Source organism: Podarcis tiliguerta (assembly GCF_965153285.1).
Source record: "Podarcis tiliguerta genome assembly, chromosome: 13".
NCBI classification, from domain to species: domain Eukaryota; kingdom Metazoa; phylum Chordata; class Lepidosauria; order Squamata; family Lacertidae; genus Podarcis; species Podarcis tiliguerta.
Genome location: NC_139546.1, coordinates 7730979 through 7752072, shown reverse-complemented (window position 1 = coordinate 7752072; position 21094 = coordinate 7730979). Strand labels below are relative to the sequence as shown.

Below are 21094 nucleotides of genomic sequence, written 5' to 3'. Positions count from 1 at the left end.
ACAACAACAAAAGTTTGACAGGGCATTTCAGGCTTTCATAGATTGAGAGTTGTATCCTTCAAGGATATTGTCCTCTGTTAAGATTCACTGCATGAAACAATACATTTCGGGGGGGGGACTTTCTGTTTGAAAATTCAGCAGTGGAAAACTTTACAGCACACATAACTACAATATTTCCTCAGTGAAACATTTTCTTCAGTAGATAATGCATTTATACCTAATTTAGAGTGTGAAATATTTTTCAGAGGGACAAATTTGACTTTAACAAAGCTAAGTTCTCTGTGAAGTCTGCAATTAAAATGATGGTCGGTGACAGATCACAGTTGCACATTTAACTTGACCTTTGTGGTTAAAGTAAAACCTTAGCTTAACCAGCTGATGTTGGCTAAGTTAGATCAGCTTGGCCAATGATAATGGGAGTTATACTCCAAGAACCTGTGGAGCGCCCCACTTTGGTTGCCCCTAGGTAAAATCATTTCCTCATTGAAACATTTTCTTCAGTAGTTAATGCTGAACTCTAAATCATTAGAGTTTTCAAAATCATGTGATCGAAGTTACCTACATACATACTGAGTTCACACAGTTTTATAAATAACTGGTTGTCTGGTAGGTAATAACTCAACCAGGTAGGGATGTTTTCCTAATTTGGATGATTGGTACTTTTCAACCTTCCAGAAAGTTGGTGTACTAATCATGGCTGACTTGAACATTTATGTTAGCAGGTGCTCTAGTAATGTTTGGTGCCACATTTGAAAGGCTGAACTTAAAAGTATAACCTATTGATAATGCAACTGGAAAATGTATTTCAGAGGTGAGGCATCCCTTCATCACATTGCAGAGCTGAATCCATATGTCCAGGTGATTTCCTCAACTGCCCCTTTAAATGAAGTTACAGACATCTCTTTCCTCAGACAGTACCAGGTATGTGGCATGTATTTGAAACATCTGTCCTCTTTTCAGGGGTCTGCAAATTTCGGCTGTTTGTGTAGGCAATCATTATTTTATGACTACTCCCGACTTTCCTTAACGTTCCCAGAGTCCCATTGCAAATACAAAATACTTGAGAAAGGGGTGGGTTCACTATCTCACTTTGTTGGGAGGGATTTGAAGGTACTTAAAGGTAGAAGCAAGAGAACCTACCCCATCTCCATCTTACAGAGGACTTGCAGGTGGTGGTGGATGAGTGGAATAATTCTTTCACTTCGTGGGGTAGTCTGAAGGCATTCAGAGGCAAGAGGAATTTTTGTAGCTTTTGCATGGGCACAAACTGAGATACTAACCCTTTCCTCAAGTGCTTTAGCTGCACCTTGGTTGAGCAGAACTAGCGAAGCACCTGTACAGGTGGGAGAGAGATACCAAGGCTAACTGAAGCGGGAATGCTTGTTCTGATGGCTCATAGTTCAGTGTCAGAAATGTGCAAATCCTTGTAGCTGTGGCTATATAACAGGCTTCCTGAACCTTGGCCCTCCAAATGTTTTTTTGGCCTACAACTCCCATGATCCCTATCTAGGTCAGGGATGATGGGAATTGTAGTCTCAAAACATCTGGAGGGCCGAGGTTGAGGAAGCCTGCTATATAACTTACCATTTGAAGAAACCTGAATATTTGGCTAGTAAGTTCATCGCCTTTGATAACTTAGAATTTATCTCTGGGATTTTTCTTTCAAAAGTGTGTCATCGTAACTGAGATGAAGCTGTCACTACAGAAGAAGATAAATGACTTTTGCCGTGCGCAACACCCACCTATTAAGGTAATGCAAAACAGTGACAATGTAATATATTGACCCAAAATGGCCATGTCCATTACTTTTGAGGACTTCCCCATATCTGTTACAAGGCTAAATTATTTCCACGCAGACACTATTATAACTTGCTGCTGTTCCTTGTTCTGTTCCTGGATATGCCTGTGCCAAATGCCCATGAATAGCTCATAAGTTAGTTTCCTCATAGAGGTTGGAACTGTTTACAGTACAGTAGAACTGAGTAGCAAGAACAAAATGAAGGTATCTGAGGAGTTTCTGGCTGCATGTGTGTTGAGTATATGGAATCCAGGTGCCGGGCACTTAGAGGTCACACAGCTCCAGACATTCCTGGATGATACTGCTCACATTAATTTATTTTAATCCAGTTTCAGGCTGAAGTTCAGTAAGAAACAGGTTCCATTGTGTTGACATAGAAGTAGGCAGTGTGATCCTGTTGATTCTCTTGGATCCCCTCAGCAGCATTCCATACCACTGACCGTGGTATTGTTCTGGACCAACTCGCTGAATTTCTGGGTTTGGTATTCAGTTGGTTGGGAGCTCGTATAAGCTAAAGCTCCCAGGCAAAATAGAGGTTGTTTGTGTGTGGTTTGTTTGACCTGGGATATGATTTGATCCTGTTCTGATTAGGGTTACATTCCCTCTGAAAGATCAGGCTTGACTTTGGAGACCCAAGTGGCTTTGCTGGCACAAACTTCCTTTCAACACACCTAAGCTTAATCTGCCAGCTCCAATCCCTCCTGGACAGAGAGTTTCTGTCCACAGTTAATCAGTGCTCTGGGAGCATCTTGTTTGAATTGTTGCAGTTGCTGTATGTGTGTCTGCTTTTGTTGGAAGCTACAGTTAGTGCAAAATAAATATGCTGGAATGCTCACATGCCCAGTCAGCAGATCTCATCAGTTTTAAAATAACCACACTAACTCCCAGTCAGTTTCTGGGCACAGTTCAAAGTGCTGATTTTAACTTTTATGGAGCTCTAACTGGCTGAGGACCTTGGTACCTAAATGACAATCTCCTTCAACATGAACCAGCCACCTTTTATCAAGCGGCTGGAATGCTGTATTAAAATCCTTATACAAAAAGAAACCCCATGGTTTTGGGTGACCACACCAGGTAATATGCTGGACAGAGCAGAATAATGGGCTGGTAGAGAATAAACCCACAGGGAACATAATTCACTTAAAAATAAATTTATTTAAGGAAATAGGAATATATATATGGCATTTAAAATTAAGGGAAGAAAACATAAAATGGCAAAATACATAATGTAGAAAAGACAAGCTTGTTTAGGCGTGTTATCCTTCATTTGACTCTATATAGCAGATGTAATGGCTACCAGGCTTCTTCAAATCTTATATACCGTATTTTTCGCCCTATAGGACACACTTTTCCCCCTCCAAAAATGAAGGGGAAATGTGTGTGCGTCCTATGGGGTGAATGCAGGCTTTTGCGGAAGCCTGGAGAGGCGTCGGTGCGCACCGACACCTCTTGCTCTCCAGGCTCCAGGAAGCTATCCGCAAGCCTTGCGCACCGGGGGGAGTTCCCCTGGGTGCGCAAGGCTTGCGGGCGGCAGCCTGCAGCACGGGGCGCCCTTTGGAGGACGCCCTGTGCTTCGCGCAAGTGTCAGCAAGCCTTGCGCACCGGGGGAGAACTCCCCCCGGCGCGCAAGGCTTGCGGGCGGCAGCGCGGAGCACGGGGCGCCCTTCGGAGGACGCCCTGTGCTTCGCGCAAGTGTTGGCAAGCCTTGCGCACCGGGGGAGAACTCCCCCTGGTGCGCAAGGCTTGCGGGCGGCAGCCTACAGCGCGGAACACGGGGCGCCCTTCGGAGGACGCCCTGTGCTTCGCGCAAGTGTTGGCAAGCCTTGCGCACCGGGGGAGAACTCCCCCCGCCCCGCAAGGCTTGCAGGCGGCAGCCTGCAGCGCGGAACACAGGGCGCCCTTCGGAGGACGCCCTGTGCTTCGCGCAAGTGTTGGCAAGCCTTGCGCACCGGGGGAGAACTCCCCCCGGCGCGCAAGGCTTGCGGGCGGCAGCCTACAGCGCGGAACACGGGGCGCCGCCATCCCACTGTTCCCCGACCTGGTTTTGGGGGGGAAATAAAGGAAAAAAAATTTTCCTTTATTTCCCCCCCCAAAAAAGTAGGTGCGTCCTATGGGGCGGAGCGTCCAATGGGACGAAAAATACGGTAATCTTTTTGTTAAAATAGAGAGAGCTCTGTTGTTCTGCGGTAAAGTGGCAAGGAGAAGCAGAAAGTTATACGCCATGGTAAATTCACACCAACTGGAAGTTTTCCAGACAAAGGCAACCTTTTCTTTTGAATTGTCCATTTTTTCTCCTTTTAATCAAAAACTGATACAGTTTTTGAGTAAAACACTGCATTTTAAACAATGGAAGAAAGTGTTGGTAATTTTTTCCTCTTGGAAGAGGAAGCAGATAAAATTTTCAAACCTCATGCAAATGCAGGGAAGAGACAATTACACGCTGATTGTATGTCCTCAAATATATACTTTAGTACGTGTATGAGGTGGAGATTTCCCTACTGGAAATTGTACGCTTAATGCAGTCAAACCAATGTTTGGGAAGGAAGAATCATTTGGGGGCTATCCTCTTAAATTTTATCTCTTTGCTTTGAATTAAGATTGTGAAATTTATTTAACTTACTTGTCTTTCGTATAGTTTATAAGTGCAGATGTATACGGGATATGGGCACGTCTGTTTTGTGACTTTGGTGATGAATTTGAAGTCCTGGACACCACAGGTGAAGAGCCAAAAGAAATCTTCATTTCGAACATATCTCAGGTGAGGACGATAGCAAGGTTTACTATATCAGTCCAGTTTGAGAGTCCAGTCTATTCTGAGGAAGCTAGTGTGGTGGAGTTTAGTTAGCCCAACAGTTTTTGAACTTAAAAAAGTATGCCATCAGTGTGCCATTAACTTACGTATAACATAATTATAGAAACTACCTAAGCGTAGCTGGAATAATTCATGAGTTGTGAATTATGTGTTACAGAACTTGCAACTGTAGCACATGCTACTTTGGCAGCATAGGCACAATTACAGCTTTTCCCAAGTGTATGAATTGGGCAAGCGAAAAGGGTATATGAGGCAAACCATTACTGTGATTTTATTTTGTTTTTATTTTCTTGGTGCCAGAAGTGACTGGCCCTACCAGTTCTGTGACTCCCTTTCTTGATACCCCAGAACTATGTACGCTATGACTCAAACCCAGGGCTTCATCTACTCTGCTAAGAATATACTTTTTGGGTGGGTTCAGCTAAGAAACTACACATGCATTTAAATAGGTACTGTCTATTGTATTTGAAAAATAACAGTACACCGTTGGCTTCTGGTCATTTATTTGGAAATACAGGTAGTGAGCATCTGGTCATAGTTTTATGTATAATAAAGAACTGTTTCAGGTTTGGGTGTCTGAGGTTGTTGCATCTTTATGGATTGAAGAAAGGAGAATATTTGTCCTTTTAAATATATAACTTAAAAGAGTGAAACTTTTTGAAAATGAAAAACAATGCTATTGCCAGTTTAGATTCTGCCACACAAGTGAATTTTTGGCAGTATCTATGCTGCAGTTGCAATGATTTTCAATCTGTGTATTTGTAGGAGCCAAGAAAATGTTTGTGTGGCAATGACTAGCAATCATTTCTTCCCCATACTAATTTTTGGTGTGTTACAATTTCAGTCCAATCCTGGTATTGTCACTTGCCTTGATAATAACCCTCATAAGCTTGAAACGGGACAGTTTGTAACTTTCCGGGAAGTTAATGGAATGCAGTGTTTAAATGGATCCACGCATCAAATAACTGGTAAGCCATGTTTTGAATAGCTTTCCTGCTTGTGCGAAGCCACTGCTTTCCAAATTGATGGAAGTGCATTTTCCTTTCATGTTGTTCTGCTGTGTGTGCTGCCTTAACTCTGTTGCTGCCAGTTCACAACATCGTTGTTCAGCATTGCTCCATAGTTGGGAGACATGGCGTGAAACTCTCTGTAGAAATGCCTGCATCAAATCTTGAACTCGGGCTTTTAAATAGAGGGCAGAACTTCAGCAACTTGCTTAAGTTTCTCCCCATGACTAGCAGGAGTTAAATACAGTGGTACCTCGGGTTAAGCACTTAATTCATTCCGGAGGTACGTTCATAACCTGAAACTGTTCTTAACCTGAAGCACCACTTTAGCTAATGGGGCCTTCTACTGCCGCTGCGCCGCCAGAGCACAATTTCTGTTCTCATCCTGAAGCAAAGTTCTCAACCTGAGGCACTATTATTTCTGGGTTAGCAGAGTCTGTAACCTGAAGCATATGTAACCCGAGGTACCACTGTACATTGTGGAAATGTGCTTGCTTTGCATAATCATAGAAAAGTAGATTGGGAAGGGACCCTGAAGGTCATCTAGTGCAACCCCCCCCCTCTAATGCAGAAATCTCAGTTAAAGCATCTGTGACAGATGGCTGTCCAACCGCTCCTTAAAAGCCTCCAGTGAAGGAGAGTCCACCACCTAAGATTTATTTAAACACATGTTTAGTGTTAACTCTTTGAGAGTCAATTAGGTTTGTAGATACTGTATAAAATCAAACTGTTTCTCTGCTCTTTCTGTAGTTCTGCTTCATTTAACTACCTTGTTAACAGTGATTTACACTTTCTCCTCTCTTACAGTGGTATCACCTTATTCTTTTAGCATTGGGAATACGGTGAATATGGAACCTTACTTACATGGCGGCATAGCTATCCAAATAAAGACGCCTAAGATATTCCATTTTGTAAGTATCCTGCATAAAGACAACAGTCAGCAGTGATCACATCTATTTTCACCTCTAGAAATCGTTGAAGCTTGGTGCTCAGGCCAGAGATCTGACTTTTTAAATAAAAATATTATTTAGCCCTTCTCCATATGAGGCACCTGTATAACTTGATCTCAAAAGGGCAAGGTTACGTTGAAATGTCAGAACATAAAATCAGGGATACATAAATTCACCTACCACCTCCACCTTCTTGCTATGGTGAACGTCTCTCGTTTCTTCTGGTGGTTGTGCTGTACTTCAAAGGGGTTTGCAGTACATTGGAGGTATAAGTTCAGGGACAGTTCTTCTCCCTTGATTCTGATTTTGTCTTGAGCTTTGGAGGTGTTTGAAGCCCCTTGATTCAAGGAAGTAGTCTACACAGATTTTGCTTAGCCTTTGCCTCAGAGTACCTGTAGGGCACAACACAAGGTTAGGGACAGTTCCTGGTCTTCTCACTTGCGTTGCAAAGGGTCTGTACATCAGATCACACATTTTTAAGTTGCATATTTAAGCCTTGTAACTTGGAACCTGATGTGTTCCAAACTCCCTTTTTCCCCACTGCAATGTTTTCTACAAGTTTTGTGCTTTACATTTTCCTGTACCATGGCACCTATTCACTTACAGAGCAGAGAGTAAAAGGGTGCATTCATTGTGATGGAGGCTAAACCCATCCCTTGATCCTAGTGAGATTTGTATCTGTGGTGCAGAGATAGGTTTTCCTCTCCCCAACAGTCTTTCCCATTTAATGTGTTCCTAGCGAGCTATGATGACTCCCATTTCTGGTTTATTTTTCGAATTGTACCTACAGTTACACCCTGCTAAAGTTTGCAAGCTAATCCTAGGAAGGTTTGGGAAATTTTAAAGATGCTTGCATGTACTTTGCTTTCTTTTGTTCTAAAGTGTGTGCAAATTGATTTTTTTAACTTTTAGCAACAGCTGGAGAAGCAGTTGATTAACCCAACATGCCTTGTTGCAGATTTCAGCAAGCCTGAGGTTGGTTTTGCTTTGTTTTGTTTTTAATATGACACTTTGATTTTTAAATATTGTATACTGCATTTGTTTTTCCCTTAAGGCCTTAGTGGCTCTTGTTCTTGCTGTAACAAGCTAACGTAGCTAGTCCTTAGAGCAGAGCTTTCCAAACTTTTCATGCTAGTAACATGCTTTTTAGACATGCATCATTTCGTGAGTTTTACCAGCAAACTGGAGGTTAAGCTAACCCCTTTCAAGCCCTGGGAGGAGCGTGGGGAGCATTCACGCAACACACCTACACACTGCAGCCGACACACTAATGTGTCATGACACAGTTTGGAAAGTTTTGCCTTGGAGTATACAGACTTCTTCTTATGTGATTGCTCTGCATATTACTGATCATCCACTATTTTCTCCTCTTTGCAGGCCCCTCTACAAATTCACATTGCCATGCTTGCCTTGAACCAGTTTCAAGAGAGTTTTGCTCGTATGCCGACAATTGGGTAACGTATCTGTACCACAGCTGCACAAAGTTTGGGTTGTTGGGTACACTGTTAATATAGTTAGAGGTGGATAGATTGTTATCAGTAGCAGTTTAAACTGTATCTCATTAGGTTATTTAATTAACTGAGTTGCAATCCCTTGCACAGTTCAGCTGTTTACAAATCACTTGGGCTTCTGTGGGATTTAATCTGCCTAAATTTGTGCAGAATTGAGACCATGATTTTCTTATCCCTGATATTAAAGTGGAGAGGGGGCTTGGCTAAAACCACCTTGTGAGTTCTTCTATTTTATGTATGTATTTAGGAGAATTTATACCCCGGTTACTAACTGAAGTTCTCAAGGCACCTTGCAATATATTTAAAACACAATAAAATAGACAGTGATACAACAGTCAATAGAGCAAGGGGAAAGTGTGTGCAAGCACCCCCCCCCCCTCGTTTGTTTTCCAATGTTCCAACAAACACAGCTGAATCTCCTGGCTGTTGAAGCAACTAAATGTCATTCTCACATAGGCCAGGACTTTCTCCCAGCTCTGGTAGCAGATATAAGAGGTGCTGCGTGGAGCAGAGATGCTATGCTTTTTGTTTGGGTTTCAGGTGCCTTCAGGATGCTGAAGAGATGCTGAAGATGGCAGTGTCCATAAGTAAAACATTGGAAGGCAAAGTGAGTAATTTTGTGCTATCTAGCATACTCACCTGTGATTGTAGCATGCATGGTGCATTTAAATGTTGAACTGAACTTTGTGAGATCCCTCATCATCTTCAGTTTTCTGCTGTAGTTGGTCTCTGCTGGCTCTCTTGTATGTTTTACATTTATATCTTTTATCACCTGAGCATCTTTGTGATGCATTACAGTACCTTCTTTTGCATCAGTCAAAAGCTGTCATGCATGGAAACTGTTCAGAAATGTATTTAAGACCATTGCTCAGGTCCCCCAAAAGTATTACACAGCTTTCCATGGTTATTTTATCCTCAGAACAGCCCTGTGAGGTTATGTGGCTTCTCATTTAAAAATGGGCACAATTGTTGGGATTGTGTCATTATCGTCACTGTGTGAAACTACGATGTGAAACAACTCTATTAAATTTTTGGATTTTAATGTATAGTCTACATAAAGGTTTACTCAATTCTTTTTTTATTTGCATTTTCAAAAAGAGGAACAGAGAGCATATTTAACCCCCTTCCCCTTCCCTCCCCTCCCCATCTCATTTACAACTTCGTACCAAATACAGCATGTATACATATACCATATGACTTCCCCTCCATGCTTTTCCTGGTTCCTTTCGCTTTTATACTACTTTTCTGTAAGCGCTGTTTTTACATCAGTAGTGAGTTGAAATAGCCCAAGCTTTTCAAGACAAATTTTGAGCAACAGTTTGAAAGAACAGAAGGATTGTAATCCAGTGAGGGTTATGTAAACAAAAATGTAGCTTCGCTGATGTTTTCCTGTTAGCTGTTTCTTGCTTTCAATGAGCTCTTGTTCTAACATTTTTCATGCAGAAATGTGTTCCAGGCTAACAGGCCATGTTGGAGGATAATTTTTGTTTTCTAGGGCTGCCATGGCTACCTCATGCAGTGAGAAGCTCAGTTACCAGTTTGTGATTGCCCTAATCAAAGGGACAGAAGCTGAGAACTGAATTTTAATTGAGAAACAGCTTTTACCTCTAATGTGCTTTACTTCCCATGTTGACTGTGCACCAATTTACCTAGTCAGCAACCTACTAATTTTAAAGAATGCAACGCTATTTGTATGCAAGCATTGTTCTTATTTTGTTTTTAAATTGTAGCCTCAAGTTAACGAAGGCATGGTGAAATGGCTATCAAGGATGGCTCAGGGATCTTTGGCACCTCTTACAGCAGCACTCGGTGGTGTTGCCAGTCAAGAAGTCTTGAAAGCAGTGACAGGAAAATTTTCTCCCCTGCAACAATGGGTCAGTTGTCTTTGTTTTGGATTAGGTTTCATAAATTTAGGGACAAGAGCATGCTGTGAGCATAATATTGCTTGTGTTCAGATGAACCATCAAAGATGGTGGAGAATAGCAAATGACACGTGCATGAGCGTTATTCTCCCTTTCTTGCACCCAGGCCTTAATTCTGTATTTCAGATTTAAGCAAGCCATAGTGTTACTATTATGTCCAAACTGGCAACCTTTTGGTTTGAGTGAGACTTCAAGATTGTCCGTATAGTTTGCCAGGCAGTAATGCATTAAGCCCCATTGGGGGGGGGGGGGTTGACACCTGAGTACAGTGTTCATTCATGATACTCCACCATGGTCTAGAGCAGGGGTCAGCAACCTAAGGACTACAAGTGGCCAACGTGGGTCATTTAACTGACCCATGAGCTGCCCCCGAACCGGTTCACGGCAGCAGCCCTTCTCACCAATCATTCCTGCTGTGTTGCCTTATTGGAGTGTTCCCACTATAAGATAGGATGCATTACTATAAGGAATTACTACAGATGAGAGTACAGTCATACTTCGGGTTACAGCCACTTCAGGTTGCGTTTTTTTGAGTTGCGGACTGCCAAAACGTGGAAGTACCAGAACGAGTTACTTCCAGGTTTCAGCGATCGCGCATGCGCAGAAGCACTAAATCGTGCTTTGCACATGCGCAGAAGCACCAAATCGCAACCTGTGCATGCACAGATGCGGGTTGCGAACACTACATGTGCAGCCCTCACATTTGCAAACTGACTGTCCACTGTATTAAGGGCATTTTCTGGATGTTTAAATTCACAGTATCAAAGGCTACTAATAAAACAATATTAAACTGAGAAATAGTAAATTATGAGACATAGTACTAGTCTGCTGGCAAATCATCCCATAGATATATATTGCTTGTTGCACGCATATCAGTTTTGTTTTGAAGTAAGCAAGAACCGATTTATGTGCGAAAGATAAAAGAGTTGGTAGAGGGAGGTAAGAAAGCATTGCAGTATATCATTTCAGACTCTTTTTAAGTATGACATTCATTTCTGTAGGCTTTCCCTTCTTAAAAAAACCAAACTACTCCCTGCTTATACTAAACATTGTGGAGAAAGATCAAGCAACCATTTTCCTGTTGTGTTAGTGTGGCACATGAAGGGACCTTCTTATGTTGGGGGAGCTGTAATTAATGCAATACACCACCAGAAGAGAGTTTGGATTTGATACCCCACTTTATCACTACCCTAAGGAGTCTCAAAGTGGCTAACATTCTCCTTTCCCTTCCTCCCCCACAACAAACACTCTGTGAGGTGAGTGAGGCTGAGAGACTTCAGAGAAGTGTGACTGGCCCAAGGTCACCCAGCAGCTGCATGTGGAGGAGCGGGGAAGCAAACCCGGTTCACCAGATTACAAGTCTACTGCTCTTAACCACTATACCACACTGGCTCTCACCAGCAGTCTGAAGTCTTGCAGTCTAGAATTCTATCACACCAGTCTAATATCTTGTTCAGATTCCCCCCCCCCAGTTGTATGCTGTAATAAAATAGATAGTATTATTTTTAGTGTAGTTTAAACGTTTTAAGACATGCTGAATCTTGTTTTTTCCCCCTCCTTCTCCAGCTGTATACTGATGCATTTGAATTAGTCACATTTCTAGAAAAAGTGAGCCACGAAGAATTCCTTCCAAGGTAAAAAAAATGGCACAGTCAAGCTGCTCATGCTCTCTCTGTTCCTTAATCAAGTAATTTGTTTACTTCTTCAACATTTATGTTACACTTCTCTTCCAAGCAGCTCAGAGTAGCTTAAATTATCTCCCCTACCCACCAATTTTACCTTCATTACAAACCTGTTTAGTTGGATAGACATGCTCAAGGTCATCCAGCGCATTTGGATCCTCCTGGTCCCAATCCCAAGATAACCACATGAATGCTGTTGTGTCTGAAGGCATGCATGTTTAAAATAACGTATATAAAACATGTACGCGTGTGTACTTTTTTCACCCAATGGTTGGGAACCTCAGAGCTAGGGCCCTCAATACTCTCCCCAAGTCATATCTCTCAAGGATCCTCTCCCCTGCCCTCTCTGAATGCTTTTTGCCTGGCTGGAATGTGTCTTTGAATTATGTTAATGCCTTTGGCTTTACGGGATGGCAAGGGAAGAGTACATCTGTTGCCCAGCCTGCTTATGCCTCTAGCCCTGCCCACCCAGGAGGGAATGTGATGCTCTGAATGAAAAGGTTCCTCATCTCTGTCCTAACCCACTGAAGCAGGCCCTGCTCAGAGAAAATGAGGTTATCCGATTCCAGAGGAGCCTAGGGAGCTGACTTATATCAAGGCAGACGATTAATCTATGTAGCTCAGTACGTTCTGCTTTGACTGGCCCTGTCCCTTCAGGGTTTGGGGCAGAAGTCTTTCCCTGATCTACCTGGAGATGCTAGACATCGAATGTGGGACGTTATTCATGCAAATCATGTGTTATGCAGCTGAGCTTTGGCTCTTCCTGGCTATGTTTGTCTGTTTGGACTGCAGGGGTCAGCAAACCTTTTCAGCGGGGGGCCGGTCCACTGTCCCTCAGACCCTTGTGGGCGGCTGGACTATATTTTGAAGAAAAATATATGAATGAATTTCTATGCCCCACAAATAACCCAGAGATGCATTTTAAATAAAAGTGCACATTCTACTCCTGTAAAAACACCAGGTAGGCCCCACGAATAACCCAGAGATGCATTTTAAATAAAAGGACACATTCTGGGCCCCGGGCCTTAGTTTGCCTACCCACGTTTTAGAGCAAAACAAAACACAGAACGATGCGAATATGCCACCTGATAAGACTTACGTGGCATAAGTTTTCATGGACTAGAGCCAACTTCATCAGATGCTTAAAATGTTTCCTTCAATTGACAGCTGTGTATGTATACAGCTCTGTACCTCAATACCTTAAGGACAGCCTGTCCCCATGCAAACCGACCCAGACCCTGTGCTTGCCATCTGAGGCCCTTCTCTATGTTCCTCCCTTCCAGAGAGGTTTGGAGGGTGGCAACAAGAGAACGGGCCTTTTCTGTGGTGGCTCCCCAATTGTGGAATGCTCTCCCCAGAGAGGCTCGCCTGGCACCATCATTACATGTCTTCAGGCACTAGCAAAGACATCCCTCTCTACCCAAGCTAATGGCTATTAAATAATCTACAGCCTGTCAATGTGTGAGGGAGAGGGACTGTTACTATTATTTTCTTATTAGGCTGTCTGTCAGTATGCTTTTTATTTTGGTTTTATTATGTTTTATCATTGATGTTTTGCAATGTGTTTCTAATGTTGTACACTACCCTGAGATCTTTTGATAAAGGGTGGTATATAGTGGTATATAAATTGTATTCTTATTCTTATTATTGTTTGTTGCTGTTGTTTAATGCTTTTTAGAAATGCTTATTTTGTGATATTGGAAGGAGGAGAGTATGCTAGGGAAATATGAGCATCTTTGTTCCCTTGCACTGACATACACAAGTGAAGCAATTCTGAAACATTTTTGTCTCTTTCTATCAATGTTAATTAATTTAATTTTATTTAAAGCCAGCTTGATATACAATACAATACAATCTTTATTACGGTCCAGAGACCCAACAAATCGTTACAAAGCAATGCACAATTCAGACAGCCTACCTCCAGGTTCAACAAGCATTTTGTTCAGATTTAAAGATAGGGATCACTGGTTCTTGCAACCACCAATAAAAAAACTTCACCACTGCTAATGTTCTAGCGTTCGTCCGGTCTTCCAATAGGAACCTGACATAGTAAGCCTCTGATTTTCCCGGGAAAGGTACCAGCACGGGTAATATCAGTTCAGTCCTGGCTTGCTCATATTTCTCACAGTGCAGCAAAATATGTTTGATAGAATCTGTCTGTGTTATCTTCACTTCTTTCCCACATCTGTCTGCAACAGAGGGGACAGGTACGATGCCTTGAGAGCCTGCATTGGAGACTCCTTGTGTCAGAAGCTGCACCGTCTGAATGTTTTCTTGGTAAGCATGGCTTGTCGGATAAGTCTGACATTATGTCACAGAATTGTAGAGTTGGAAGAGGGACCTCAAGGGTCATCTAGTCCAGCTCTGTGCAATGCAGGAATCCTGCCCTCAGCTGTCCCTGGGTGGGCTTGAACCAACAGCCTGGTTAACAGCACTGACCCTATTGCCTTTGTTGGATAGTAGTCTGTATTATATTGCAGTAAGAAAACCCAGTGGACAAGTATTTTAGAAATTACTGTTCTGTGGATTAGTTGGAACTTTGAAACTACCTTTTCCTGGAAGTTTAGAATATATAGTGGTGGGTTAAAACATGCAAAATACCGTATTTTTCGCCCTATAGGACGCACTTTTCCCCTCCAAAAATGAAGGGGAAATGTGTGTGTGTCCTATGGGGCGAATGCAGGCTTCGCGCACCTCTCCGCAAGCAGCGGGAGCCCAGCGCTGTGCTCCTGCTGCTTGCGGAGAGTTGCCTGCATGCTGAAGCCTGCCCGCGCTGAGCTCAGTGCGTCCAGGCTTCGCAGACCTCTCAGCAATCAGCGGGAGCCAGCGCTGGGCTCCCACGGCTTGCAGAGAGCTGCCTGTTTGGGGGCTGGCGTCGGGGGAAGCTCGGGCTTCCCCCGCCCCAACCCCGCGCCTGGGGGGGAAATAATTTTTTGCCCTTTATTTCCCCCCCAAAAAACTAGGTGCGCCTTATGGGACGGTGCGTCCTATAGGGCGAAAAATGCAGTACCCAGATGGCTCACAGTGATGCCTTTTATAGTAGGAGCTGGAATTCTGCATCTTTTGATGCATTTCAGTCCAGTATTTAACTTCGGATACTTTAGTTAGGTATAATCTTCTCTTTATGGCATCTTCAATCTTTCATTTCACAATTGAAAGGCTATCTAAATTTCCAGCCAATAGGTATGATAGCATGTCAATATGTCCTTGGCATAACAGTTTAGGGATTCCCCCCCCCCCCCGAATTTTGTGTATTATAGTTTTATCAAACAAGAAGTTCAACTAAAAGTTTAGCTCTCTGAAGGATCAAAATTTAGAACCTGTGTAAGGATTGGAAATTTATACATATATTACTTTGCAGGTTGGTTGTGGTGCGATAGGCTGCGAAATGTTGAAAAATTTTGCACTTCTTGGTGTTGGCACTGGACGAGAAAGGGGCATGGTAGGTTTTGTTTTCCATACTAATTTCAGTTTCTTTTACTCTGTTTGCAAGTTGTTTAAAAATTATTTTATGATCTTAGTAAGATCAGATCTATTATGCCTTGGGTGTGATAGAACTTGGAGGGGAATCTCTGCCCTGCCAATTTCTCCATGAAATGGCTTTGTTACAACTACACATTTGGGTTCTGTAATCTCACATTTCCATGTTTTGGTTTCTTTTTGAACTTCCAGAAATCACAGTGTATTGGAATATGTGTTTATCAGAATTCTAGGTAGTGCAATTTTGATACATCTGTAGGTTAGTTGGTCAATCGCTATGTGACATTTTTAGGCGATAATTTATTAGTTGTAAAATTAAGCCCGAATTCATTCCATTTTGTAGTCCTGTTAATTGGAAAGAGCTATGATTTTGAATCTGTTTCTGGACAGGAATGACTACTCAATATAAGATGACATGCATTTTTTAGGGTAGAGGGGAAATTCTCTCTTAATAATCATTGGGGGGGGGGGTAACCAAATTGAGGGCTTTCAGGACTGATTCAAGCTAGAAACAATCAAAGATTTATATTAACCATAACTTGTAATTCCACCTATTTGTCCGACCTGCTATAGGTTACAATTACAGATCCTGACTTAATAGAAAAATCCAATTTAAATAGGCAATTTCTGTTCCGTCCACACCATATACAGGTAAGTTGGAGCTGTTGGTGAGAAAAAGCAATTTGTGCATATTTTTGAAAAAGTCAAGTGTGGTTGCGGAATCAACTTTCTATTTTAAGAGCTGTTTTAAAGTTATGGAGGTGAATCTTCATATATTTACCCTAGGACTAAATAAATTGATTTTGTTGCTGAAGATGTGATTAACATCAGGGCTGTATGCATAGCTTAAAAGGCAGAGCACACACCTTGCATGTAGAAGTTTGACTGATTAACTTCTTTACTTGCTTATGTTGTATTTATTTTAATGATTGTTTATTATTTTATTAATAAACAAAATAAAGCAATAAAGAACATAAAGAAATACTGTTGCAGTGGGTTGAAAGCAGCTTAAGATCGGCTATTATCATTGAATTTGTTGTTCCAAAAATTACAAACGTTGTATGTGTTCTTTGTAATAAGTTAGCTTAAACATATAATAAAAGTATTTAATCTGTTGACCATCTTGAGTTTCTTTTGTAAATAAGGCTCAAAATTATTATTATTGTTATTATTATTATTATTATTATTATTATTATTATTAAAAATAATGTTTTAGGTTTAACCATGGTAACGCCAGTTAAAAGAATTTTGGGTAGAATGGTTGGGAAATAGAGATACTATAGAGAGGCATTGCTGGTCCAGATTGCCAGTATCCTGCTGCTGTTTAATAAATAATAGCATGTTTCATCTTCCCATTCCTAAAAAGAATTCTCAGTGCAGCTAACAACCACATCAGTGGAGTAACAATATAGACAGAAATTGGGAAAGAACACCAACATAGAAGCAGCAGTATTAAATTAGTAGCAGCATGCACAAGAATCCAGATTTCCATGGGTTAAGGAAGGGTTAATTGGGTTGGGTGATAATCACGAGCTATGATGAACGCAGGAGAGCAGAACTGTGGGAGGTGTGGTGACTAGATGTATCCACATGCTCTATAAATGGTCTCGGAGTTTTCCAGTTACAAAATACAGTCGTACCTTGGAAGTCAAACGGAATCCATTCTGGAAGTCTGTTCGACTTCCAAGGCGCGGCTTCTGATTGGCTGCAGCCAGTTGGAAGCTGCCCCAGACTTGCATGCTTTCAAAAATCATTCAAAAACTGGAAAAATCACTTCCAGTTTTCAGTCGCTCGGGAGCCGAAATGTTCGAGTTTACAGGCGTTCGGCTTCCGAAGTTCTACCGTATTTTATTTTAAGAAATGTTTTGTATCGGCCTCAATAGAGAACTTTGATTAATTTTTGCTGTCAGTTGTTCTTTCCAGAATTAAAGAGTTCAACGTGGTAAAACAGAATGTTTTATTCATTTTCTTTGCTCAAGAGCCAGCGTTACGTGTCTATTCAGCTCATTATTTCATACCTCATTTCACTAAAGCGGTGATTCTTTTGAGTATGCTATCAGTGATTTGGAAGCTTTTGTTGTGCATCGCAATTGCCTTTTCCCAGCAAGAATATTAACCAAAGTTGATGAATATTTTAATTTTGGTTAGAAGCCCAAAAGTTGTACAGCAGCAACAGCAACACGGAACATCAATCCTCAGATCAAGATAGACCCATATCTGAACAAAGTTTGCCCGGCTACTGAGAACGTGTACAATGATGATTTCTACACTGCGCAAGATGTAGTTGTTACTGCGCTAGACAATGTGGAAGCAAGGAGATACATTGACAGGTAGGTGCATGATCTGAGAGTTCAGTTTGTACCCTTTCCCACCCTTCATAGCATTTCTGTCCTTGCCACCCTTCGCAGCAGTTTTCCCTGTGCTTTCTTTCTTTTTTATTATTTTTTAAATAATATTTATTAGAGGTTTAATAGTTACAGAAAAAAGAAAAAAGAAACAATAAAAAATTTAACAGACAATACATCGAAAATAAAAAGAAAAACAAAAAACAATACAGCAAAACAACAACAAAAAAAGAAAAACATTTAAAAACACATTAATATTTCCATATCTTTACCTTTCATTTACTTGTTTCATCGACCTCCTCACACCTCCCTTTTCTGTATTCTAGTTCAATTAGCTATTTCAGCAGATCCTTCCCATCTTTCTCAATTTTTTGTTCTATAATTTATCTTAACACAATCTAACCTTTAATTTTCCACTTTGGCCCATTAACAATCTGTTTTTGCTTAATTCTTTATAACATTTCTGCTAAAACCATATGACTTCATTCCAGCATCCTTCTAACATTCATTAATTTTGCAATATTTCTGTAAATATACTTTGAATTTTTTCCAATCTTCTTCCACCGACAGTTTTCCCTGTGCTTTCTTGGCACAGCTGTGAATAATTCAAAACCAGTTGCCTCAAATCCACTTCAAGCCATGTTTTTAATCTCCTGGTTTGTTTAAAATTAGTTTAGTATTTAATTTTTTACATATATCTGGTACCATTGTGAAATGGTGAGCACTGTGTGTCTTTTTTGTGAGAAAATGCCTCAATAGCTCTATTTGAAGCAACTTTTACTACTACTACGGGTTAATCTACTAGTTTTACTGGAATTTCTGATTGGGAATGTTAACTTGATTAATGACCCAACAATGTGTAGCTGCAAATGTATCTAAAGTGTTATGGACTCTAATGGGAGGGGCATGCTTATCAATGCATTGGGTTTGTGACACATTAAAATGTATACATCTGGTAGCAAGCCCAAGGCTTGCTCCTACACTACACTATTTGGTCAGACTGTGTATGGTCTAGCAGTTTATAAATCTGAGGTCCAAACTTGATGCAACACCATTCACATAGCAACTGCGTGAATAGGTGGGGCTTGTTTTCATAGAGAAGATAGCCAGCACAATTTGGGACTACTTCTATACTGTAAACAGCCCTGTGGTCCTCGGACGAATGGCAGTTGTCAGGTGCTGGTGTGGTTGCCCGAGAACAAACAGGCAAGACTCCAACCTGTCTTTTCCAGGCTTTATTCTTAGTGCAAACTATTTACAGTGAAGAGCGTCGCAAGTTCATGTCTGGTTCAATCGCTAGCAGAATCTGGGAGTGGTCGGTCTTTGTACCTCTCCCACCATAACAGTCGCGTGACCTCCAGCCTTCTCCACCCCTCCCTGCGCTGAAACCTACTGCGCAGAATGGGCGCTGACAAAGGGGTACTTCCCTCCTCTCCGGTTTGCTCAGGCTCGGTTTTGAGGCTCTCCCTAGCATCCCCTGGTTGCTGCACCTCCTCTCCACTAGAGGCGGGGCTTTCCTCCTTGCCACTAGAGGCAGAAATGCTTCGCAAGATTTCAGGAGGTTCCCTATAACACAACTGCCCTTCCACCTCTCGCCTCTGAGCTGAAGGCAGTTCATAGAATAGAATCATAGAATCATAGAGTTGGAAGAGACCACAAGGGCCATCGAGTCCAACCCCCTGCCAAGCAGGAAACACCATCAGAGCACTCCTGACATATGGTTGTCAAGCCTCTGCTTAAAGACCTCCAAAGAAGGAGATTCCACCACACTCCTTGGCAGCAAATTCCACTGTTGAACAGCTCTTACTGTCAGGAAGGTCTTCCTAATGTTTAGGTGGAATCTTCTTTCTTGTAGTTTGGATCCATTGCTCCGTGTCCGCTTCTCTGGAGCAGCAGAAAACAACCTTTCTCCCTCCTCTATGCGACATCCTTTTATATATTTGAACATGGCTATCATATCACCCCTTAACCTCCTCTTCTCCAGGCTAAACATGCCCAGCTCCCTTAGCCGTTCCTCATAAGGCATCGTTTCCAGGCCTTTGACCATTTTGCTTGCCCTCCTCTGGACACGTTCCAGTTTGTCAGTGTCCTTCTTGAACTGTGGTGCCCAGAACTGGACACAGTACTCCAGGTGAAGTCTGACCAGAGCAGAATACAGTGGCACTATTACTTCCCTTGATCTAGATGCTATACTCCTATTGATGCAGCCCAGAATTGCATTGGCTTTTTTAGCTGCCGCGTCACACTGTTGGCTCAGTTCCCTGACAGCAGTATATAAATTTAATAAAATAAATAAATTCCACTAGCTCCCAATCTGGATTGGAGTCCAAGCCTTTAACTTCTTTGCTCTCCCTTGTGCTCTGATCCAGATTGGCCCCCTGCCTCTTCCGTTGGTGCTAAGAAGCAACAAAGGGCAGATGGGCAGATAAACACTGTGCTACATTTGCATTGGCAACTTTTGTCCCTTTTCTCTAATGTTGCTGTATAGTGGTACTGACACTCAGCAGCTTAGGCTCAAGATACTTAAAGGGCTGCTTCCTCCCAAATGAGTGTATGTGCTCAGTAAGACCTACCGAAGAGGTGTTTCTCCATGTTGTTAGAGGAAGTGTGGCCATAGAGAGCCTTCCTTGTGGCTGTTTCTAAGCTGTAGAATTCTTCCTAGGAAGGCTCATCTTCTGCAAACCACAGAGGCATAAAGATTGAGAAAAAAGGAAGCAAAGCAGATCCTGATCACAGGGCATTTCCGGAATTTTTAAGTTCTTAATTACTGTTCTCAGTTGCATTAAAATGTAGGCACTGGGTGTGATATGGCTAGGCCCTGTTCCATTGAGCTGTTTCTCCATCTAGAGTTTTGGTGCTTTAGATCACTGTCTGAAATATGTTTCAAAATCTTGCTCAGGTGCAGGAATTGTGTGCCTTAGGTATTAATATACTTGCCTATTACATGGAGATGATGCATCCCATTAATGATATGCCACATTCTTGCCTTTCTTTGGCCTTATGAAGACCTTCCTTTTTTGACCCGGGTTGACTTGCCAAGTTGAAGATATTTTTCTGATTCACCAAATCTATATTGGATTTATCAGTAATTCTTAATTTATTGTTGATGATATAAATGGTTTTAAACTTGCCAAGCATTATTTTTAATTGGAAAGGCAGCAGATAAATGATATGCCACTAGTTAATTCCTGCAACAACTGAAATCCCTTGTTTTAAACCAATTAAACCAAAGCTAGGAAGTCATGCCATGGTTTTTGTCTCTTCCCTACACTTTGGCATCTACCCTGATGTGTTCATTTTCTTCACTTATTTTCTTCTTCTATGTAGTCGCTGTCTGGCAAGCTTGCGCCCTCTCTTAGATTCCGGAACGATGGGGACCAAAGGGCATACAGAAGTCATTGTGCCTCACCTAACAGAATCGTACAACAGTCATGTAAGTGCTCCATCTACAAAAACAATGTACCGTACTTTTCTGTGTATTAGATGAGGGATTTTTACTTCAAAATAAAGGGGGGGGGTCGTCTTATACATGGGTAGTGCAAAGGGGGGGGGGGATGAGCTGTTCACTCCCACGAGCAGGATCTAGC

General features: G+C 41.9%; 1 protein-coding gene across 3 annotated transcripts in view; it reads left to right on the top strand.

The window, feature by feature from the left end:
• Positions 1-21094, top strand: part of UBA6 (ubiquitin like modifier activating enzyme 6) — a 43434-nt gene that overhangs the window by 8080 nt on the left and 14260 nt on the right. For all 3 annotated transcript variants that reach the window (XM_083407506.1, XM_083407507.1, XM_083407505.1), the window contains 15 exons: positions 810-921; positions 1670-1750; positions 4434-4556; positions 5455-5578; positions 6425-6528; positions 7480-7542; positions 7945-8021; positions 8619-8685; positions 9809-9952; positions 11567-11634; positions 13881-13959; positions 15044-15124; positions 15736-15813; positions 17311-17492; positions 20835-20940. In XM_083407506.1, the coding sequence (XP_083263632.1) occupies positions 810-921; positions 1670-1750; positions 4434-4556; positions 5455-5578; positions 6425-6528; positions 7480-7542; positions 7945-8021; positions 8619-8685; positions 9809-9952; positions 11567-11634; positions 13881-13959; positions 15044-15124; positions 15736-15813; positions 17311-17492; positions 20835-20940 (1489 nt within the window). The remainder of the gene's footprint in view (positions 1-809; positions 922-1669; positions 1751-4433; positions 4557-5454; positions 5579-6424; positions 6529-7479; positions 7543-7944; positions 8022-8618; positions 8686-9808; positions 9953-11566; positions 11635-13880; positions 13960-15043; positions 15125-15735; positions 15814-17310; positions 17493-20834; positions 20941-21094) is intronic.